Source organism: Amblyomma mixtum, chromosome 2, assembly GCF_055824585.1.
Source record: "Amblyomma mixtum isolate Tamu chromosome 2, ASM5582458v1, whole genome shotgun sequence".
NCBI classification, from domain to species: domain Eukaryota; kingdom Metazoa; phylum Arthropoda; class Arachnida; order Ixodida; family Ixodidae; genus Amblyomma; species Amblyomma mixtum.
Window position 1 is genome coordinate 64,086,132 of NC_143013.1, and position 23,308 is coordinate 64,109,439.

The 23,308-nt window shown below is 42.8% G+C and overlaps 1 protein-coding gene across 1 annotated transcript; it reads right to left on the minus strand.

The window, feature by feature from the left end:
• Positions 1-2,970: 2,970 nt before the first annotated feature.
• On the minus strand, positions 2,971-16,207 carry LOC149359550 (uncharacterized). The gene is made up of 5 exons (XM_089567701.1): positions 16,118-16,207; positions 12,291-12,442; positions 9,487-9,569; positions 5,393-5,470; positions 2,971-3,110 (listed from the first exon to the last, which is right to left on the minus strand). The coding sequence occupies exons 1-5, from the start codon at positions 16,205-16,207 to the stop codon at positions 2,971-2,973; spliced, it is 543 nt and encodes a 180-aa protein (XP_089423827.1).
• Between the last annotated feature and the right edge of the window lie 7,101 nt (positions 16,208-23,308).

Below are 23,308 nucleotides of genomic sequence, written 5' to 3' on the forward strand. Positions count from 1 at the left end.
ACCCAGATTTCATTTCCAAATCCTAGAAAAAGTTTTTTTTGAGCCCAGCGCTGATGTCCTTTGACTTAATCTTACTATATCGCGCCACACTGTGTACACTATACTTGAAGGATGCTATGGATCGGCCAACGTTGTAGTCCAGCACACCTGAACTTGTCCTAATGCAGTAACGCTCTAGGTAGGTACTGATATAGCTCAACTCAAACAGGACCTAGATGATTTGGAGCGGCGTAGTCGCCGTCTAAACCTAGAGTCCATGAATTGACTGAAACACAGGATGAGGACTTGCTAAGCAAAGTAAATGAGATCGCAGAAAAACTGCAAGTTTATGCTATTACACAAGACGACATTACCGTAGTGCATAGATTGCCTGCCAAGCAAGGAAAGATACGTCCAGTGATCATACGCTTTGCGCAGAAGTCTGTCAGTGACACATGGCTATCAAAGAGGAAGGTACTGAATGATAATAGAAACCAGTTCATTTGTGAAAACATGACCACACTTGCGCGCAGCCTGATAAACGCCGTGATAGACTGGGATCAGAAATCACACTATGAATACGTGTGGCATACAAACGGACAGGTGTTTGTTCGCAAGAAAACAGGCGATCCAGCCATTGTCATCCGTCGGGTGGATGACCTTGCTCAACTAAAATAAAGGACAGAACATGCGTCAACCCTAAAATGCAGAATTACTCCAAAAGGTTTTAAAATGCCGACCTGGCGAAAAGCCGGTGGTTCTGTGTATTTCATCTAAATGCCAGAAGTCTACGAAATAAGTTCGATGAAATAGTTTTGTTCCTGTCTGACCTGAGGCATGATTTTGATTTGATCTGTTTTAGTGAGACATGGTTCACATCACATAAGGAATGTTATTATCTCCCCAGATATGAGCGTTTATCTGCTTTTCGAACTGGAAAGCGGGGCGGTGACATCCTTATGTATGTACTTTCCACACACAAGTATAGGCCTAACATCATATCTGAATATAGTGTTGTAAATGAAAACATTGAATGTTTAACTTTCCAGTTCTGTGACACATTGTTTACTGTTGTGTATCGGCCCCCTTCTGGATCGATGACCGACTTTTTTCTGTTCATAGAAAATCTGCTTGAATTTAGTTTCATACTTAAAATGGAAATCACCCTCATAGGAGATTTGAATATAAAACCTCTCCACAGAATCCCAACTACCTGCAGTTCATAAAGGTGGTGTTTTTGATGACTTGAACAACTATAGACCAATTTCGGTGCTTTCAGCTTTTTCAAAAGTTACTGAGCACATAATAAATAAAAGAACTGGCGATTTCCTCTCCATGCATAACCTGATAGTAAAAGAGCAGTTTGGATTCAGAAATAACGAGGCAACTAAAACTGTTTCGCGTTATATTAAAGAAAAATTTCTTGAGAACATTGAGTAAAGAAACCTTAGCTTGGGTTCATTTCTTGATTACAGGAAAGCTTTCGATTTTGTCCATCATGATAAGAAAGCTACTGTTCTATGGAATCCGAAGTACAGCACATGCCCTCATAGAAAGCTATTTAACTTTCAGGGAGCAATACAGAGCAATAGATGGCACCAAATCTGATCGAGGCACTATTATATACGGAGTCCCACAGGGATCCATTCAAGGGTCCACATTAGTCTCAATATATATTAATGATACTGTAAACACCTCAGGCTGCCCTGAAATGGTATTATATGCAGATGACACTATATTTCAGGAGCGTAAATTGCTGGGCTAGTTTGTTCATAATGTTGTCAGGGTAGAACCAGCGGAACACAGACGCAGGACAAGAAAAAAGGAGGAACACACGCCATACCGCTGGACTTGCAACTGATTTATTGCCAAGAAAACTGCCACATTTAAATGTTTCCCTGCGCAAGCGCACACTCTAGACGATGGGATCGACGGCATTAAGATAAAAGAAAGTTATATTCTTTATCCGTGAAAAAAATCAAGCGATCCCTCGTTTTTTATCACGGATAAAGAATATAACTTTCTTTTACCTTAATGCAGTCGAAACAACCTCATCCGATAGGGTATTTGCGTCTGCACAAAGGGTCCAAGACCCAATTACCAAGCATTTTATCCCAGATAATCTTATGACCAGGCAAAGGAAGCTTGTGCCCCTTGTGTTCCCTTGGTTCCCAAAAATATATCAACAGAATTTTTTATACACTTGGATTTTAGCTGTTACAATCATTATATCCGCAGATCTCCCATCGGAGGGTTTCAATTTTTTTTTTGCTATTCATGGTTTTGCTATCGTCAAAAACGTTCCCCGTCGCTTTTCTATGGTAACCTTAACTGCTCGATGCGAGCGATGGAAGAACTTAAAGAAAGATTTTGCCTCGCATCTGAAGAATAGACCACCACCTTCAATATTTTCATAACAGTACCTTGAAATATTCCAACCTTCGAAATTTGAGTCCAAGAATGCTAGATGTCTTGCAACATAAACAAACAACCACAAACATTACTACGCGGACCACATTATTGTATTGAAACTGAAAAATTAAAAAGAACTGTGATATTAACGGTATTACCTAAAACATCAGCAGACGAGTTCTTTGGATGAGTTTTCCTCTATATGAGTTGATCCTTGCGAACCGAAATATCTTTCTCTCCTGTTTTGTATTCTCTACATTGACGACCTCTACATTTCCCGTACTTTCGTTCCTCCTCCCTACCCCTTTCAAAGAGTGCATCACGATAAAACAACTATTAGTTGCTGCAATATCTGGGGAGCTCTCACGCCATAATATTTAATATACCAATGCTCTCATAATAATTTGTTCATCTCTTTCTCAAAAGACAGCTACCTTTACTACCTGCTGAAATCGAGTGGGGCTCCAAGAAGTGCTGTTTCCTAACTTTTATTCACCTACATGCCACTCTCAAAACTCCTCACTGGCGCTGTATGCGTGAGACTGAACTTCGAGAATGATGAGTTTCCACAGAACTTTTTCAGTGCATAGGGCAGCTATCATTAAACACTTTGTACGTTTCTCGCTTTCGACACAGGTATTGGTACTCTCTCTTGCAGTTCTCTGAAGGTCCTTTCATAGCCTCTTGTTTCCAGATATGGAGTTCGCATTTTATGCTGCCTGGAAGTAAAAAGATTCAGAGGTAATTTCCACAATTCTGACGCCAATATTTTGTATCTGTCTAGTACTCGTTAATAAAATATCCTTCAAAGTATCATGTGAATCACGAAAATTTTTTCTTGCAAAAAATCTTGCAGTTAAAGAGACAGTTTGCTAGCTTTTATCGCCTAATTTTTTTTCTCGCAATCCAAAGCTCCTTGCCCACATAAACGAGTACCCGGCTGTCACGCCGGAAAACAAGTCAGAACACTTTAAAAATTACTTTATTTTATATGTTGCTCTCGTTTTCTTGTGGTAGAAAGTATCTGCGAACTCAGTCATCTGCACGAAATGCAGTCAATACAGTGACTCTATGCAGCTCTATGGACATAATACATATCTTGTCGAGTAGGTACAGTGCAATGGCAATAATGAGAGCGTCATTAGCTCAGAGGCGTAGGTTTGATTCAAGCTGCAGTTGAGAATGCTTAGGCGGTTTTAAAAATGCTATCAATGAGGCAATTCTGGTGATATCTATCACAGATGCCAGCAATCGTTTTTGCCGGCAGGTCCTCTGTAAGCATAACGACGGCGTCGGCTGCGTGATTTCTTTTTTGAAAACATTGAAAACCATGATCAAGCAAGGTTAAATAGTAAAAGTGCCGGTAATCAGCGAAGAGTACGCCGCCTTAAGTTTATATGAACAAAAGTTAAATGTTTCATGCAGCTGGGGTGTAGTCACGAGATGCAATATATTGTCGTGTAGGTGTGACGGCAGTACGGCAGTGAGGCCGACAGCGAAAAGGGCTTCAAAAAGAAGTTGTTTAAAGACGCAGGTCCAGAGTGCACATGCGTAGAGTTCTACCGGGAAAATTCTCAGAGCGTATAGATTCGCGGGAAAGAAGTTTCTCTGTTCCTTCGCTTGCCTTTCAAGTGTTTTCTCTTTCAACGAATGGAGTTCGCATGTCTCCGCATGCATCTATGCTTTTCATCATACAAATGCGGCATGCGAATTCACACGATTTTGTTCATCCCTGCATGTTCCGAAGATGCACCGTACGCAATATCGCTACAGTAGGTTCATTCTGCATGGAACGAGATAAAACGGGCCAGATTCAGGTTCTGGCACTGGGCTTGTCGTTCTTAGTATTTTTTATCAAAGTTTTCTCCTACGCCTCAAACATTTTTAACTGTCCTTAGTGCACAAGTATTGAAACTTGTGCAAGTTAATATCGGCGTTCCTGGCCTGAGGGGTAGCACAAACCAAGACGATGGACAAAGAACAGATACACGCACTACAGGCGCTAACTTCTGACTGAAAGTTTCCCAGACGACCAAGGAGAACGTGAGATGATAGGACTAACCAGCGCATGCGCCAGAAAAAAAAACGTGAAAAAGAACATGTCAATAACAAGTTGAGCCGCCGGTTTTCGGAACTTAGGAAGGCCGTCTTTCTCTTAGACAGAAAGATAGAAGGCGTGCTAACACATTTATTTTACAGTACAGTGATTTGCTTAGCCTCTATCATTTTACCAGTCAATTTATCTCTGCTTTTAGCCACGATTCAGCATTTTTCAGGAAGGGGCATACAGCCACACTTCTTACAGTGCAAAGCTAGATTACTGCCAATTAATGATTTAATGTTTTGTTTGTGCTCACGAAGACCTTCATTGAGGCACCTTCCGGACTGGCTGACATACTGCTTGTCAAAAAAAAGCCCTCCGCACATCTTATATATCTGGTGGTTGATGGCACACTGCGGCTTTTTCTGTCATTGTACAGCGGGAAAGGTTCTTTTACATAGGTCATTTAGTTTGCGGTTGAAAATAAAAACACGTGAACATCCGCCCTCTTTACGATTTTCTTGAGGTTGAAAGATATATGCAGTGAATAATAGAAGCTCTGCAGAACACTGCCGTGCAAGAAAATTGGGCAGCACGCCTTTTATCTTCCTGCCCAAAAGAGAGATTGCCTTCCTTAGTTCCGAAAACAGGCGATACAGCTTTTTATTCCCAAGAAACTTTCAGTCGGAAATTCGCGCGTGTGGTGTGTGTATCTGTGCTTCGTTCGTCGTCTTGGTTTGCGCTACCCCTCGAGCTTGGTGCACAGCATGGTACACGAAATTCACCGTTATTTGGTGAGTGAATTTTCTTGTGACAGCATATATTTTAAAAACTCAAACTTTTTGTTTTTCCATGTGAGTCATTTTACCATAATTAAATTATATTCAACGACACTCTTATTGTTCAATAAAAATTTAATTGACATATTATGAGGAGAAAAGCTTGCTCTTTCATACTTACAGCCATTGTCCGAGAAAGTAATGCCAGCACATTTTTTTTCGTCGTCATAGTACTGAAAACGGTAGTTCCTCTTCTTTCCTGGTGAAGTATATATTGTTTTGTCGGTTACAACCGTGCCACCTCAGCGCTTTTTCCTGCGATGCATATTGTTCGACTCGCCCTATTTTCTTCTCTAATCCAATTAAATGCTTTCCATGAGAGGACGGCAAAAATTGTTATGCCAGGAAGGCTACCAGGAAGACCATTAGTGAAAACAAAGTGAAATTTTGAGATGAGAAAGTTGCCACCTCAAATTCAGTAATGCCAACGGCGGAATAATCGCAGAGGGGAACGACAATAACTATATGATACATAATTGTTTTTCGAAATTTTTTGTAAACATTTGCAGAGCTTATGATAAAGTTCCATTTAAACTAGTTGCGCTTGAATTCTGTTATTTGGAAATTGCTGTTTGCTGTTCCTTCTCACTATCTAATAATTTTCATGGAATTTTTCAGTTTGAAATTAACACTTTTTGTTATCTCAACATTTGCAAGTTAAAATAAACTACAAAGGACCTACCTAGCTCGCTTATGATTATGTTTGGAAAATTAAATTATGTTTGGAAGATGAAATCATATAAGGCGCTGCCATTCCGACTTTGAAAGGACCCAATTTAATTGGACAAAACGAAGCGAGAAACGCCTAGGTGTGAAATTTTCGAAAAATGTTCTGAGCACCCAAATTATACTGGTATGATTGTATTTATCACGGAGATTAACAGAGCCAGTTTTCTTGTTATTCAGTAGATTGCAAGAGACTGCAGTTTTACCAGCCAAATGAGCACGCGTTCATACATTCACGTTATAGAAGGAAAGGTAACAGGAGAGTAGTTAGAACAAGGCCGCAAGTTCAGTCAGTGATATCTGTGGAAATGGTAACCACTTGCTGTAAAATTGACAGGATTGTTTTTTTTTACATATTCGCTTGCTGGAGTGAATTTGCTTAGCATAAGAAAGATTGAATCAGAGGAATTGGTAAGCAGAGAGTTAGAAATTGATAAATATCAAAATAGGTGTCTCTTTGTAAGTGATTGCTGTTATGGTCAGCGCGTCACGAAAAAACACTGAAGAACTGGCACTTTACTGACAGGACGGCACCAAACACCAACACGCACTTTCGTACAACATGCGGAGCTCAGGAACTACATGCTTTCAAGTGGGCACGGAATGCTTATGCGAGAAGAGCTCGCAGTTCTGTTCCGAATTCGCAGTATTAAGCAGACTGCAACCGCGCCAGGTGTCTGTTGTATCTTGTTGTTGAACATCAACTGAAGAACAAAAACAATAAAGGTCGGATCCAAAATTTCAGCAACGAGAACGCCCAAGATTAACAAAAGCACTAAGAGCTAAGAATAAACGCGTACAAAATATGAGACAATGTCTACGTCATTTTTGCACAAGATATCGAAACCAAGTAGTCAAGGTGCAATCGCAGGGTCTCAAATGATTTAATTGAACCGGGTGGCAATCAGTAAAACGATATTAAACGAAGGTAGGAAAGTTACCGAAGCTGCAAAAAAAACGGTGTTGAGCTATACATCCAGGGATATTCACTGACAAATATATAAAAAGGAAGGGTGAAAATGAGTTTTACATTCTAGTTGACTAGTAGATATTTCCTTTATATCGATTACCTTTTTAGGATAGGGGAAAAATGCATGTATTATATCACATGTCATTCGGATTGTCGCTTGAACAGAGCATTTCACAATGAAAAAAAGTATGTGGTATTTGCGAGCATGGTACGTTTAAGGTGGAAACGCCTCTGCATTACCAAAACCAATGGTTTTCCGTTTACAACAGGATGGTATTATTCGCTCGTTTTCTTTACAATGCCCAAATTAAGAATAGTAGGACACTTCTGGTTTGATAGAAAGTACCTAGCCGACGAGAACACCCATTATCCCGGTAGGAAATGTGTGCAGTGATGATCACTTTCTCGGAATCTGCCACGGAATCATTACCGTTATCTTTCGAGGCATATAGTCTATAAATGCAGTGGCGTGATCGATTCTCTGCATCGTCAATCCAAACACCCAACGTCAAGAAACCCGTGCTCTATTAGTCACGGCCATAATGCTTTCTACTTCAGATTTGATGTCATCAAAGCTAGCACGATTTGTTTCAAATCTTTTCAGCCCGATTTTCAGTTCCTTGAAAGTCATTTAATGATCTCTTAGTCAAAAGCACGCCGGAAGGTTGTCTAGATGGCCCAGCGATCTCAAGCATCGAAAAGTGATGCTTAACTATTTGTGCCTGTGCTGGATCGAGTCCTGCTGCGGCATATGACACGAAAAAGTATTTTTCTGTTTGATATCATTCGGATGGAAAATTTTTGAGTGTTTCTGAACGTTTCAGCTTCTTGTTAAGCCATAGGTTCACCGTGGTTTCCGGAAGAATTGCGCCTCATTGCCAAAAATTTCCCAAAATTTCTCATAAACGGGAGCTAATAGGATTTAGTGTCTAAAAACTTATCTATTAGCCTTCATTGATACTACTGGAGATAAAATGGGGCAGCGATTGCGAACTCAATGTTTTCCAAGGAATCAAACAAAAATGCATCAAAATAATGCATCAAGGGTATAAAAGCTGGTGAGAACGTATTGGCAGCGAAATAACGACTTGTATTCTAGAATAAAGAAACCGCAAATGTGTAAAGGAAGAAAACCATAACAGTACACAGGTTACATATAGTGCATTATTTCAAAAGATCTTTTACAGTGCAATAAAAAAATATGAGAGAGAAAAAAGAAAAAATAGCTATATCAGTTTGAAAAAGATATTGTGTTAGGTTATTAAAGTTTTAAGGCGCAGTGGTAGTTTCGCTAGTTCGCTGTAGCCTAGCAGCCAAAAGTGATCGAACGCTTGATGCATCTTGAAGTGCTGAATGCTTTTTGAAATTCCTAACCCTGTGTTTCCTGTTCCTCTGATGTGCCTTTTGATCATTGTCCACACAGTTTTTTCCATAGAAAAATATTTGTATGCAGCTTCATGTATCTAGCTACAACTATTGGGCTGGCATATTTCAGACTGCAAAATCCAATATAAAGTGTGTGCTCATGTTGAGGTTAAATGTCAGCCATATGAAATCTGCACATTACGTACGGGTACTCCGCTATGCTTCATAAACTGGAATCGCTCCGCTGCAGTTAACACATCATTAACTGACATTGAAAGAACTGAAAACTGGGCTCAAAAAATATAAAATTGATTGCGTTTTATTCGGTGACATTAAACCCAAAGTAGAAAGTATTAAGGCCCCGACTAATTATAGCATGTGTTCCTTTTTGACGTTGGCTGCTCGGGTTGACGACACGCAGGATGTGTTATGCCGCTCTATTTTAGTATTATGTTTTGAAAAACAACGGCAATGAATCCTGAGAAGCAGCTGAGAAACGGGTCATCGCTCACTGCTGCTGTTCAGTACCAGATAATCAGCGTTCTCTTCGGTTAGCTTTTTTTCTGCCACAACAAGGCGAAGCCTATTATTTTTAAATTCGCGCATTTTAAAAAAAAAATAGCGACTTCTTCATCATTCATCAGTGTTCTGCGCCTCTAAATGGTTTATGGCAGTAGCGCTGCCGCTGCGGCCTTAAAATGGAGGCGGATAAGTAAAAATATATTAAGACTTGACTGGCATCTTTGCGTAGCAGCACCCAGATATTAGAAAGTGGCCTAGACACGTTAACCCGTCGCTAAGAACGGAGGGCCAGGGAAAAGACGCGTCCAGCAGCGTAAGCAACAATGGACGCTGAGCTCAATGTCTAGTGCGAAGATATGCGGCTGAATGCGGTGTCACAAACACCACCAGCCTGCTGGAAGAGAAGCCCTGGTGGCGGCGGCTCCTTAGGCCATCGAAGGTTTCCCAGTTCAAAGACTAGTGGCTTGAGAAAGTGGTAACAGGTCCGGCTGCGAAAGTACCTGGCCAGAACCCGTGCGTGCCTAGCGACCTTCTGTGAGCCGAACCAAAATGCGACACACCTTTCCTGCAATACATTTGCACTTACACTTACTCTCGACGACAAGGTAGCCTACAACATTTTTTAAACTCACCTCCAGGGCCAGTTGCTTTCATCAAAGGCGCTTCATCAGAAAGTGTCGTCTCTGGCAAAGCAAAATTTACAAAATAGTTGTTGCTGCAAAGAAATTCACTTGGAAATGAATATCGCACGAAACTCACCACAAAATAGACCGTGTCTTCAAGCTCGGTTCTTTTGATTGTTTGCGCCCTTTGCAATATGTTTATACTCGAAGATAAGCAACTCTTTCCAAGGAAAGTGCTTACACGCTGACCATGCCTAACACATAAGACGGCATAGCTAAGCCTACGTCTGTTAAGAAAGATAACTTAGGATATATTTCTCGGGATGGCTTAGGCAAAAAGTCACCCGTCTTACTCGTTTACTCAGTGCAGCAACTTGCTAAAGCGCAATCTGCACTTTTTGCGTATCAATAACATGTTCTTTGTCTTTCGAAATACGTGCCAACTCCCTAAAATGAGGAAATTAAGATTGCATTCTGTTTTGGTGGAGGCGAACAGCGAGATTTAGGCACGAACTTGAATTCGTCAATAAACATATCCTATAAAAACTGTTAGAGCTGCGAACCGCTCTTGTTTAAGTTACGAATTGCATGAAACGTGCATAATCGATGATAAGAGAGCAGTCACATAGAGGAACCTTGAATAATACGCCAGGACATGTAATCAATACGACCACAAAGTGTCAGCATTGGTTGCGTGCTTGACAATCTGTATTTTAGACTCAGAAAAGCGCACTATGCACTGTGCAAGGGTGGTTCGTCTGATTGTGTAGGCGACAGGCGGCAGCGGCGCGGCGCCATCTCTTGGAGCACAGCTGAAACGGTTGCTAGGAAACGGCGACTCAAGGTCATTTTGTAGCCGCACCGCCACGAGCATACGCGACGAGCCGAGCTGGGCCCCAGTAGTGTTGCTTTCGCAACAAAAATGCTAATCTTGACTCTTATTAATGCGTTAGCGTTATAAAGGTCTGCACAAGAGCTAATGGCGACCGCCGTATGTCAGTACCCAGCAGCAGGTGTCCTACCTGCAACACTGGGCAGGTGCTAACCTGCCCATCGGGCAACGAACGATCTTAGTGCGTTACCTATTGGAACTCAGTATACTCCCTCGGGTACAACGTGCCTTAGTTTGCCACCTCTGATATAGCGAACTATGGCATTTTAACCTAGTACATCAACATCATCAGCAACCTAACTACGCCCACTGCAGGGCAAAGGCCTCTCCCATGTCTCTCCAATTAACCCTGTCATTTGCCAGTTGCGGCCACTGTATATGCGCAAACCTCTTAATCTCATCCGCCCACCTAACTTTCTGCCGTCCCCTACTACGTTTGCCTTCTCTTGGAATCCACTCCGTTACCCTTAAGGAGCAGAGGTTACCTTGCCTTCGGATTACGTGCCCTGCCAATGCCCATTTTTTCTTCTTGATATCGACTAGGATGTCATCAACCCGCGTTTATTCCCTCACCCACTCCGCCCGCTTCCGAGCTGGTAACGTTGCACCTATCATTTTTCTTTCCATAGCTCACTGTGTTGTTCTTAACTCAAGCTGAACCCTCTTTGTTAGCCTCCACATTTCTCACCTATAGGCGAGTACCGGTAAGATACAGCTGTTGTATATTTTTCTCCTGAGGGATATCGGTAACCTGCCATTCGTGATCTGAGAGAACCTGCCATATGCGCTCCAGCCCATTCGTATTCTTCGAGTTATTTCCCTCTCATGATCCGGATCAGCGGTCACTACCTGCCCTAAGTAGACATATTTTCTTACTACTTCCAGCACCTGGCTACCACTTGCGAACTGCTGCTCTCTTGCTAGACTGTTGAACATTGCTAGTGTGTTGAACATTACTTTGATTTTCTGCATGTTAATTTTTAGACCCATCGTTCAGCTCTGCCTGTCTAACTCATTGATCATGCTTTGCAGTTCATGTCCTCAGTGACTTAGCAAGGCAATGCCATCAGAGAATCACAGATTACTTAAGTATTTTCCATTAACTCTTATCCCCAACTGTTCTTAATTCAGGCCTCGGAATACCTCCCGTAAAGAGGCAGTGAATAGCTTTGGCGAGATCGTGTCTCCCTGCCTGACACCCTTCCTTTTTGTAATTTTATAGCGGACCTTATGGAAGACTATGGTAGCTGTGCTGAAGTAGTTATAGATATCTTCCAATATTTGCACACAACACAGTTCTACACCTTGAATGCACAATGCCTGCAAGAAAGCTGAGGTTGCCACAGAGTCGAATGCTTTCTTGCAATCAATGAAAGCTATATATAGAGTTTGATTATATTCTACGCATTTCTCTTTCACCTTATTGATAATGTGAATATGGTCTATTGTCAAGTATCTTTTACGAAAGCCTTCCAGATCATCTGGTTGATTGAAGTCTAAGGATGTCCTATTCTATTTACGATTACCTTAGTAAATACCTTGTAATAATTACCTCATAATAAATACCTTGTAGATACCTTACAATTTACCTTGTAGGCAACCGACAGTATGCTGCTCGGACTGTAATTTTTCAAGTCATCGGCGTCTCCTTTCTAATGAATTAAGATAATGTTAGCGTTCTTCCAAGCTTCTGCTAGGAACCTGGGAAATAAAGTACCCTATTATGCCACCTGGGATGCAACTATCCTAGTGTGTTTTCCTCGAAAAGAACGCAACTAAGTGTACCACCTCGCAGATAACAAACTTCAGTGTGTCCACCTCGGATGTAATGACTGTTTTGCCTCTAATGTATTCAAGCAATGCTCCGAGGATCGCCTAAGAGTTTCTTAGAATACAAATGCAGATAAACCCAAGGGCTCACCTTCCTTCAGAAGACAAGTAAACTTGGGCAACCTGAAGATACGTCGAATTGATAAATACTTTGTCATTAAAAACGCATCTTGGGTCACTGCCCTTAATGAGACGAGAATAACTTCTCGTGTGAAGAAATATTCTTTCAGAAGTGTTAAAGAACTGAAAAAGATGAAAACATGTTTTCTTTCTTTAATAGTGATTCGAAAGCATGTGGCAGGCAATAAGGTATTACAGCTGATGAAATATATCATCAGGCTGTCTTGTGGCCTTCTTTCATGACTTAAGTTGCGTTGCAAACTCAACTAAGCGACTATCAGTTCAAGAGCACAAACATCTTGGTGTATGTTTCACCCCTGTTCTGTCTTGGCGCCCACACTTCGACCATATCACAAGTAAAGCATGCGGAGTTCTGTATTTCTTGTGCAGAAATGCAAGAAAGGTAATATTTCAGGCAAAGGGGTCAATGTACAAATCAAATGTGCGACCTGTTCTGGATCACGCCAGTGCTTTGAGTGATGCGTGGTTGACGCGTGACGTATACAGTTTAGAAAGAATTCAAAACATAACGATTCGTCTTGTATTCTTTTTTCAGACTTTACCAGAAATTTCACTGTTTCAAAAGTGAAAGAAAGCCTTGGTTGAGAACCACTTCAGAAAAGTATGGAATATCTTAGACAAACTTTTTGCATAACATATTTCACTCTCGCACAGGTATAGGCCCTTACAGGCATTTTTACAGGCCTGATTACGTTTCACTACTGCTGGACCGTGCAAATAAGGTCAGTGCACACTGAAAAATTTCGGTAAAAACATGATTGCATAGTAACGAAGCTTTCTTAAGTACAGAGCTTTGGACTATTACACCTTGGACTACCTGGCGAGAGTGACCTGCATCCGCGTTATGCACCACACCATTTGACCCGCATCGCACCGCATCCAGTTCATCTTACTGAATCAGAAGCAAAAGCTAATTAGAAAACAAGCCTTCGCAGACATTTATCACCTCACTTAAATGTACGCAAATATCATGCTCTCTGATGTTCTGCGCTGCGTAGCACGCGCAAATGAAAGCTTAACACAGCCAGTCTTGATGCCGACACGCTGGTCGTTTCCCCATTGAATCCACTTCCTCTATACGGTGTTTTTTTGAAAATGTTACACTAAAGGTGTCGACTGAAGATTTTGGAAGCGACAGTAAAGGCACTCGGTGCAGCGTGTCCATAAGCCGATTGACTGTATCGTATAAGTTACTAGAGAGATGGAACTTTATTATAATAGATTTGCGTCTTACCTACGAGCCAAAACCATCCACCTCCCACATACCAACCGCTACTCTCGAAAGGGCTCCACCCAACTCTATCCAAACTCTAGAAGGCTCCACCCACCACCAATCCAGACATCTCCAATTGCCTTCCGATACCGCAAACACATGACGAAAGCAAAATTCAAAGACGGAGCTAAAGCTGAGTACAGGAGACGCAAACGGCAGGCGTACTCTAATGCTGGCGCCTACACCGTCGCATAAATCGCATTGATCGTCTGTAACTCTTTCATTCTAGTTTTGTCACTCTCTCTCCACAATACAAAAATAATAGCACGCTAGTCTGGAGCAGGACTCGCAGATGGGCGTCGAGTTGGTGGCGCGCGGTGAACACTGCGCAAATGATATATTTTTAAGGCCCATATGGCTCTAAGGGCTCCACCAGCGCGTTCTGTGCACGAATTTTGTTAGAATTCTCAGCGCAGTTTTCGGCACCACACAGCGCATGAAATTACAGGTTTGTATTAGCGAAAAGTGCATGGTTAGAGAGGTCGTTTGGTTTAGCATGTGTAATGATATGATAAGGTCGGACAACATTCATTCCAAACACTAATTATGCTTTATAACCCGGTAGGGCATCCAAGGGCAACTCAGCTGCCAAAATGCCACATGCGACAAGCAAGGATCGAAGATTTAGTTTTCACAGGTGCAATGGGGTCATTTTGTCAAATCATTCTTTGATTTGAGTGATTTATCCATACCTTCCTCCTCTAATAACGCCGCGAACAATAATAGCCATATTGCTCAGGGGGCTTCCTGGTGCCGAAGAACGCAAGCTTTCGCATTCAGAGTGTTTCACCTGAGATTTTACAGAGTTCTTTTTAAAAAAAGCCTTTTTAAATCAGAGTAATGCTTTGTTTTGCATATTATTGTCAATGGTGTACTACATCATAATACAGCTAAGATGTGCTAACAGATTGGTTAAATAATATTTAATTCTTAACTTTTAACTATTATACTATTAGGCTCCATAATTAGTGAGAGACGCGTAGCCCACAGTAAGCAATATCCAAATCAGTTTTTAGAATTTCAAAAACGCGGTTACCCTCGGCGCTGTGGCCCAACATATTTTGGCTACATCGCGCTAATATACATGGGCTTTGAGAAGCTTGCAGGTAGAGCAAACCCTCCAGACCATGCAAGTCATCGAATTAGCCAAAATTTGATGGGTCACAGCGACAAGGCTAACCGCGTTTTCGAAATTCTCAAAACTGGTATCGGTACTACTCCCGGCGGACTACACGCCTCTCAGTCATTACGGAGCCTAAGGGTAATAGTTCAAAAGTTAACTACTCAATATTAGGTAAGCAGCCTGCTAGTTACCAGGTCATAGCTGTATTCTGATGTGCTACACCGCTGACAATGCTACGCAGAAAAAAAAAGCGCTCTTCTAAATCAAAAAGCCTATTTTTTAAAGCTGTGTTAAACCTTAGGGGAACACCTTGTATATATCGTAATAATCCCTTAATTTACCCTTTTCTTCTCTGATTGTTAATGCGCAATAAAGTCTGGTTTACCATTCACGTGTAACATCCGCAACACGTTCCAGGCTTAAAAATATTATTATTTCGAATTATTATTTCGAATTTCTTTTTTCTTTCTTTCACTATCTGAGCTATATATACAGGTGCGGCGAAGTCATACACAGCATGTTCTGGCTTTTGAAGTTATCTCAGGTTTTCCGTAGAGAAAATATGAAGGTTGCTCGAGGCTATACAGAGCGCATCAGCAGCATCTGAGTGCCTGCGTATTTTGTACCTCAATATTTCACCTAGGTAGGGTGTCGCGGAGACTGATTCCTGAAGCGCGCCAGGTACTACATTACTTAGGAGGGTAGATGTGTAGGCCAGTTGGTGAGACATGAAGGAGCTAGACACCGCAGCGGACACGGGACAGAGAAAGAAGACGACACAGGGCGGTGTCGTCACACCGCCCTGTGTCGTCTTCTTTCTCTGCCCCGTGTCCGCTGCGGTGTCTAGCTCCTTCAGGTACTACATTATACTGCCGCTGATGTGATACAACTGAGCTGCAGACACTAGCCACTAAATATGCATGCGTGCAACTGACAAGAGAGCGTTGAGATGGCGCAGATTATTAGCGAGTCCTGTTCACGACTGGCAGTTGCTTTTCTTTCAACACCGCCGCTGCCCTTTTGGCGCAAAACAACAAACGAACATCTTAAAACCATGGAAGGGTTCCTTTTTCAGGTATCGTAGAGAAGTATTCAAAGCAGGTACACTGCAGTTTCAAAAACATTGTCAAGAGGAGGAGTAGAAAAGGCAGGGAGGTTAACTGGAAGAATAAACCGGGGAAAGGGATGAGGGGATAAAAAGATAAAGGAGAAAAGAGAGTAGCTGGAAATTTAAGACAGTGGGCAAAGTGAGCAAGCGTTAGCAATAAAGTCCCAGCCGATCGTGCAGGCCAGAAGTTCCAGTGATTCTGCAAATGTTCCTAGAGCATCTTCTTCTGTTAGCAGAAAAGGGCGCCACGAAGCCCAAAGTTTCTTCACTTACGGTGTGAAGGTCCTTGATTGTGGCCCTTCCACTGTAATCGAAACTACCTGTGGAAAGTACGACAAGAGAAAGAACCAAGAGGCAAAGCATCTTCTCAGCCAAGGCAGTGCAAGAACCGCACGGATTTATGCTGAGACGAATTCAAAGCGAGAGTAGCAAACTCTTGCAAAACGCCCGTTAAATACCGCTGGAGGCAACCCTTCTTGTGTGATGTTTCTTGCTTTTTCAGGACGCGTTTGAAACATAAGTCATTATACAAAGGCGCAACTTGCTGAAAATAAAAGACGTTTGAAACGATTTTTTCCAGTGATGAAGTCTGGGGTGAACGATGCTTGCTGAGCGCGACATACAGACGAGGTAGCAAGCCATTACTGCAAAAATCGCTGGTTGGTAAAAAAGATGCGCCCATTTGTCTCCCTCCCAATCTATCGGCGGCAATAAATTCATGGATCATCAGGACGATATACGGCGCTGAGAAGGTTACGAAATGTGCCCTTTTTGCTGAGCACAAAAACGTGCGAGAATGTTATCCTTATTAGCGCATTTCTCGGAAAAGTACAGGAAATTTTTCTCCGGCTCTTTCTATATACTGCACAGAAGCAGAAGTTGCTCATTATGAAAGGGGGTCGTGGTAGAGACAACAAAAGAAGCTAGTCCCTGAAAATCAGTTTCCAGCCGACATGCTTATAACAGAAAAAAAAACAAAAAGAAACGTATTTTTCACGACGTCTGAATACCGCCAGCACCAATAAAGGCGCAATTTTAGAACAGTTCGCAAGCGTTCATTTACAAGAAGCAGAAGTGGCATGCCCCTTTGTTTTCACATCTTCGTAAGAGTGCAATATTAGAGGCGCTGCAAACTTAGAAATATGTCTCTGCTCTGCATGGTGCCCTGTCCTCGCGGCCCCGGCTGTAGCAGGAGTAGTTAAGGAGAAAACACACTAACGATGGTTCCGGAAAGCACATACTTTTTTTGCATTTAGCCGCGAAGTCATTTCCCGAAAAACGTACCGCAAACGCCACATTTTTTTTTTGCCAAATATTTGTATGGAATTTTGATTCTGAAAATATATTACTTTGCTGGTTGCTGGCTAGAATTAACACAACAATTTTAAAAACAAAAGGCTGCTCTTGAGGGCAGCTTTCCCTGAGTGTATGCCATAGTAATGGGTTACAGTGTACTGATATGCATCGTATTTACATGATCCGATAGACTGTAACACACTGCAAAGTGCATAGACGCTGGCACAAACAAGGTTTCGTCATTTGTAGTCAACGCGCACTAAACCTCGCGTCACCATCGTCGTCGCCACCGTCGCTGTTGTCATCTGAAACCGTCTGCAGCTCGGAAAAGAGGTGAGAGTCACTGTCGGAAATAAATTCTAGATCGTCAGCAACACTGCTTTCAGAACTGCTCCAAGAAGCAGCTCTTTTTCTCGGGATGTCAACGCCACCAGCATTGTTCATGAGTAACTCCATCATGAAATTACTGTTGTCAGGCCTAAAGAACGTGCTAGAGGCACGAAACGCGTCTTTTGTTGGACCACTACCGCTCTCCAGACTTATACAATTGCCAAAAACAGAAATGCCGCCGTAACTAGTCTTTTGTGGTAGCAGCAGCGCAACATCGTGACAAAGGAGTGCGAACCGTCACTGGCAATATTGGTACAATCTCCCATGACGAGTACGGCTAGGGGTTGGCGTTTAAAGGGTTAATAGGTTGGAATACTTCTGCATCCCCAGCCAGCACCCCAATTTCAACGTCTTTCCTGCTCTGAAGCCATGCTGGCGCGCGCACTGAGCGCTGAGAAAACGGTGCCCACACGGGTTACTATGATTATCAACTACCGCTTTATTCGTTTTGTCACCGGCTCCTTCATTTGGGCCGGTTTCTTTCTCTCTAGTTTTTGTCTCATTCGCCTTCTATTTCGCAGCAGGGGATGAGAGGAGAGGGCCCGGTCGATCGGCGCGATAGCAGCGCGTCTTCCCTGTTCGCTACAAGCTGAATCTGACTCGCAAAGCTGTCGCAAGTTCTGACGCCTTTCCTGCTCGTCCCTGAGTTCCAGAAATTTCCCAGAGTAGAGGCGCTTAACATGGAGAAGCAAAAGGGCACAAAGCGAAGAAACCAAACGCAGGTGCTGAATGATATTCTGTTTGAGCTTTAAGCACTTCCTTTTCAGCACTTAATGAACGGGTCAGCCGAGTACTGAGAAAAGCTAGGACAGTGGTTTCTAGAAACTGCTGTGCATTCTCTTTAATAAAAGAACGAGACCAGGGCCAACCTCGCCATATTTGGCTGTTGCGCGGAACATTGACGTTTATTTTGGTATGTTTACATTTTGTTCAAATTATTCACGGCACACATTTTTTGCAACTTGAATACGATTTGCAAAAAAAAAAGTGAACATTAGGACTTTAAGAAAATTGGGAAGTTTATATTACAACTGTCGGGAAATACTGCACTGATCTTAGCCAACATCAACAACAGGCAAGTGTACCCAACGTCACATAAATCCCTTAAGTCGGAAAAGAACACACTTAAGAGATTACAAACTAACATCTATCCAATACCATCCGGGTTAGACCAGTGGTATCTTACACCGTACTGCGCGTTCTGTCACAAGGAAGGTCATGTTGTGCTGTCTTGCCTGCTCCGCAGTTCCCCCAGTGTGGAGAGGTAGCTCACGCATACCACATGGTGTGGGAACGTCAATTTAAACCTATAGTTGATCTCTGTCCAAACCCCTCGTAGGAGCAGTCGAAGGTCATTCTGCTCAGCGATGACCCTCTGCGAGAAATTTTTCTTCTTTAAATTTATTACAGTTTCTTCTTCTTTTAATCCTACATTACTTGTAAATGGCTCGTATCTGATTCATGACTGCCACTGCTTAAATATTTTTTGCGATTTTTATAGGTGTACGATCATTTTCTACGGAGTGTTTTTGAAAATCGGCAACGTTTACCTCTTGAAATCAACTATAAGTGAGACAAACACTGTATTTTGGGGTTTACGTGCCTACATATCGCCGCTAAGAACACAGTCACTGCAATCGCTTCCACCACCCGGATTGCATGCAGGTGAAATAATTTACAACAATAGAACTTATAATCTGAACTATTCAATGCGGCTTGCAATCCTTAGCAATAAAACACCTGTGCGCTTTTTGCCTCGGGCGTAGGTATTTATATTCTCGCTGGCATTTCGCTGAACGTCTCCACTTTGCCTTCTCTTCCCAGATATGAAGTTCGAATTTTATGCTTCCTGAAAGCAAGAGAGATTGAGCCATTGCATGCAACTAGCAGCCTAATACAGAATGTATGGCCATATTTGTCAGGAAACATCCGTATCACAAAATGTTCACTTGTCGAACTTTGTAATCACAGCCCTTCCTGTGTGAGGTTTTGGCATATCTTTCTCTCCGACGCAAATTATGCAAAGCGTAAGCTAACAGTAAGCAGGCTGACGTTTTGAACGTTTGCAAATGTGTATTTTGAAAACTGTGCACTATATGTCGCAGCAGTCTCTGCAGGTGGATTGTACAGCAAGGTGGTCATTATGTACTACCTGATAGAGCTGAAGCGTCCACTCAGTCACACCCCAAGATCCTCACCCCCCTTCTTCCCTTTTCTTTCCTAGTCGTCAGGCCCCAATCTTCAATAAAGGGTGTCAGCTATGTGCTTCGGCTTTTGAAAATGCGCACTCCAGCAGAAACTGCAACTGCTGCGGCTGAACAGCGCGATTGGCGTCCCTTGTCAATTTCGATGATGTATGTATACATACGCGAAACACGGTTCAGCGATTTCTCTTACAGCGAATGGCATGCTTATGCCACGTGCCCCGAAACACGCGCGAAAGTTTGTCCGCACACCGCGCCTAGCGAGGGAGAAGCACTGCTGAAGCTACAGGGGAAGTGGATCCGCATGGGAACTAGGGGAGCACGCGGGCACAACTTGGTCCACCGGTAGGAATGATAGGTTTGGTTTATGGGGTTTAACGTCCCAAAGCAATTCAGGCTATGAAGGACGCCGTAGTGAAGGGCTCCGGAAATTTCGACCACCTGGGGTTCTTTGACGTGCACTGACATCGCACAGTACGTGGGACTCCAGAATATCGCCTCCATCGAAATTCGACCGCCGCAGCCGGGATCGAACCCGCGTCTTTCGGGTCAGCAGCCGAGCATCGTTTGCGTCGTTTCCTTTCCGTCCCTTGTGTTCCTTTTGCGCTATTGTTACATCATGAACGTTATCCAACTTGCCCAACTTTCGGCTTTGCTTTGTTTGAGCATCATAACCACTGAGCCGCCGCGGCGGCTCCCCGGCAGGGATGAGGAGAAGCGCAGAGAGGGTGACATGACGAAGAGAGGGCGACATAGTGTGTATTTGGCGCAGCGTTGCGAGATGGCACTATGTTGCCTAGTGGATTAAATGACACATCTTGTTAGTAATGCGTCGGCTGCGCCAAGGCGACCAAGGCCTATATCAATGAGTTACGGAAACAGTCGCCACGTGGTAAATAGGTGGCGCCATCTGTTGCGAACTCCATAAGTTACAAACTTTTTTTTTTCAATAATCGGCAAGCACTTGATAAAATTGCGTGTCATTGATAAGAAAACATCTATTCAGTGAACATGTTCACTCGGTCAAAAAGAAATGCGGCAAAGCACGAGTACAGTAGGTGTACGAATTGACTGCCAGCAGCGGTCTAGTGCTAAACGACGCAAATTAGTTGACAGTCACACACAACCACTTTTTACTGAATTAAACTTACTTCCTATCCCGGACATGTACGATGCTAACTTGTTCAGGCGCTATGAAGCTGGCATAAAAAAGAATAATACCGCATTAGTTAAGATTGCAAACCTAAAGCTAAAAACTAGTATTCGTACTACACGACAAGCTGAAACCTGGGAAATTCCATACTCACGAACAAATTATGGACTTCAAATGTTGCGTCATCTCCTTCCCTCATACTTAAACAAATGTAGGTAGAAGTTTCTTTTTTTTTTCGGTTTTCTTTTTGTTACGAATTTTATATTTCTTTAGTCATTGTTTAGTTTTTATTGCAGTCATTCTCTTGTTGACATTTCATGCAATATTTCTATGCTATTAAGAACTGCCTTCATAGTAGATTTGTTTCATACATGCCTGTATTTATATTTATAAATATTCCTAACAACTGTACCAAGTCGCTTACCTTCTGTGAACTTCCATTTGTGTTCCTTTTCTTTCTTTTTTTTTCTTTTTTCTCTTTTTTTCTGGGAGCTGTGTACAATTAACTTGGAACAATTTTCTCTTGCTGTATGCCATGCTGCCATGTAGAAAAGGGCCGTGGGCCTAGTCAAGCCCATAAAGAGGCTTTTTGTCCACGACCCTCAGCATTTTTGCGGTGCTGAAATAAAGATTTGATTTGATTTGACTTCTCCGCAAAGCATGGATTTTTTTCAACCTTGTGATCACGTTTATATGGTAGTCCAGAGGCTTTCCGAGGCCCGCGGGTGAAGTACACTTGGGGCGCCCTAGCAGCGACATGGATGAAAAAGGGCCATGGTGTCTGTTGAGAAGAAAAATTACTGAGTGCTTATTTACTTATTTCTGGCGTCTGGCATCGCTGCATGCCCCCCCCCCCCCCCCCCCCGAGAAAAATTATAATGCTGCTTTTTTTTTTCGACTCTTGCCCGAAACATCTCGGAAATGAATGAATCCCGGAGTTAAAATCTTTCCAATGGTTTATTGATAAACCACCACTTACTACTTTTTTGCAGGCGCGGAATTGAATAAAGCTCATTAGTAGATGGACTCTAATCGGCTTCACTCACTGTGCTATGTCCGAGTAATTTCGGATACGCCGAAATATGCAAGAGAAGATGTTTGAGAGACGGAAAGCTTTTAACTAGCACAGAGCGCTTATAAGTTGACGCGCGCAATGAAATTGATGCGACCCAGGTCCGTTCAACGAGGCAGCATTAGGGTATTGATTTTTATTCGAAACATATGCAGACCCACTAAGTTTAAAAATATCACGTGAAAGCATGCTCCGCGCATCCGACTGCGCCGCGACTACAGGGCTCTCATCCGCAGCCTGCTAAAGTGCTGCAAGGCTCGCTCTTTAAGCGCTGCCCACGAGATCTACGCCTTGCTGCTGCTTCCGAGATAAATGCAAGCAGCTGTTAACAGCGCCTCGAAAACGCGCTCAGCGTACCCAAACATGACGAAAGTGGCGGAAGAGACGTGCATAGCCGCGTGCTGACCGCTTCTAAGTTTGGTTTTGATTCCCCCTCCGTCGCTGCACTGAGCCCTAGATGTAGTGGTAATTATGAACGGTCGCGATTAGCCTTACAGTAGCATGCAAGAAATTCCTCCGCCTGAATAACTTATAAAAAAATGCCTCTCTACCACTCTCCCATAAGCTAAGTGTATTTTACTAGTGTTCACTTGTCAATTCATGAGCTCTCAGGGTACACGATGCGAGAGGCTTTGTACAACGCACCGTCCATTGTCATGTCGCACAGGAGCGTCAAACGCTCGTCACAAAAACGTAGACACGCTTAAAAAAGGATGAATTTTTCTTTACTTAGATCATCACGTGCGTCCAACTTATATATACATGTTAATATGTAAATAAATTTCTTGTACAGTGTACCTCTCCCCCCTATCCTTTTCTGTCCCCTAACCTCTTTCATTTTATTTATACATCCTGCCTGCTATCCTGTTTCCACTGCCCCATCTCAGGTTCTTCCCGTAGTGATGGCAGATGCCAGGGCTAGCAAAAAATCTTTTCCTTTCTTTTTTTATTATTTTTATTAAAAACACTACTACTTAAAAAAAGTAAATGATTGAAATCCCCCCGGACAGTATTCTTGACGCACAGAGGTGAGATAACGTGATCCGCCTACGACACAAGCTGTGATAAACCAGCCATGTAGAAGGACCACGGATCCTTTGGAGGGACCCGCTGTGGCTCCTCGGTGGTTAGCGCGCTCGGCTACCTCGCCGGCAGAACCGGATTCAACCCAGGTTCGGCGGCCGCGTTTCGATGAAGGCACAATGCAGACACCCGTGTGCTCTGCGATGTCAGCGCACGTTACAGAATTACAGAACCCGACGCAGTCTAAATTAGCGTGGAGACCTGCAATGCGGTTTCCTCATCATCCATACATAACTTCGGGACGTTAAAACCCGCAATTTGCAATT

Coding starts and splice junctions, on each gene's coding strand:
- LOC149359550 (XM_089567701.1), bottom strand. CDS start 16,207: ATGCTTTGCCTCTTGGTTCTTTCTCTTGTCGTACTTTCCACAGGTAGT. Junction 12,443..16,117: donor CAATCAAGGACCTTCACACC/GTAAGTGAAGAA, acceptor CATCTTTTTCAG/TTCTTTAACACTTCTGAAAG. Junction 9,570..12,290: donor TACTTGTCTTCTGAAGGAAG/GTGAGCCCTTGG, acceptor ATTTCTTTGCAG/CAACAACTATTTTGTAAATT.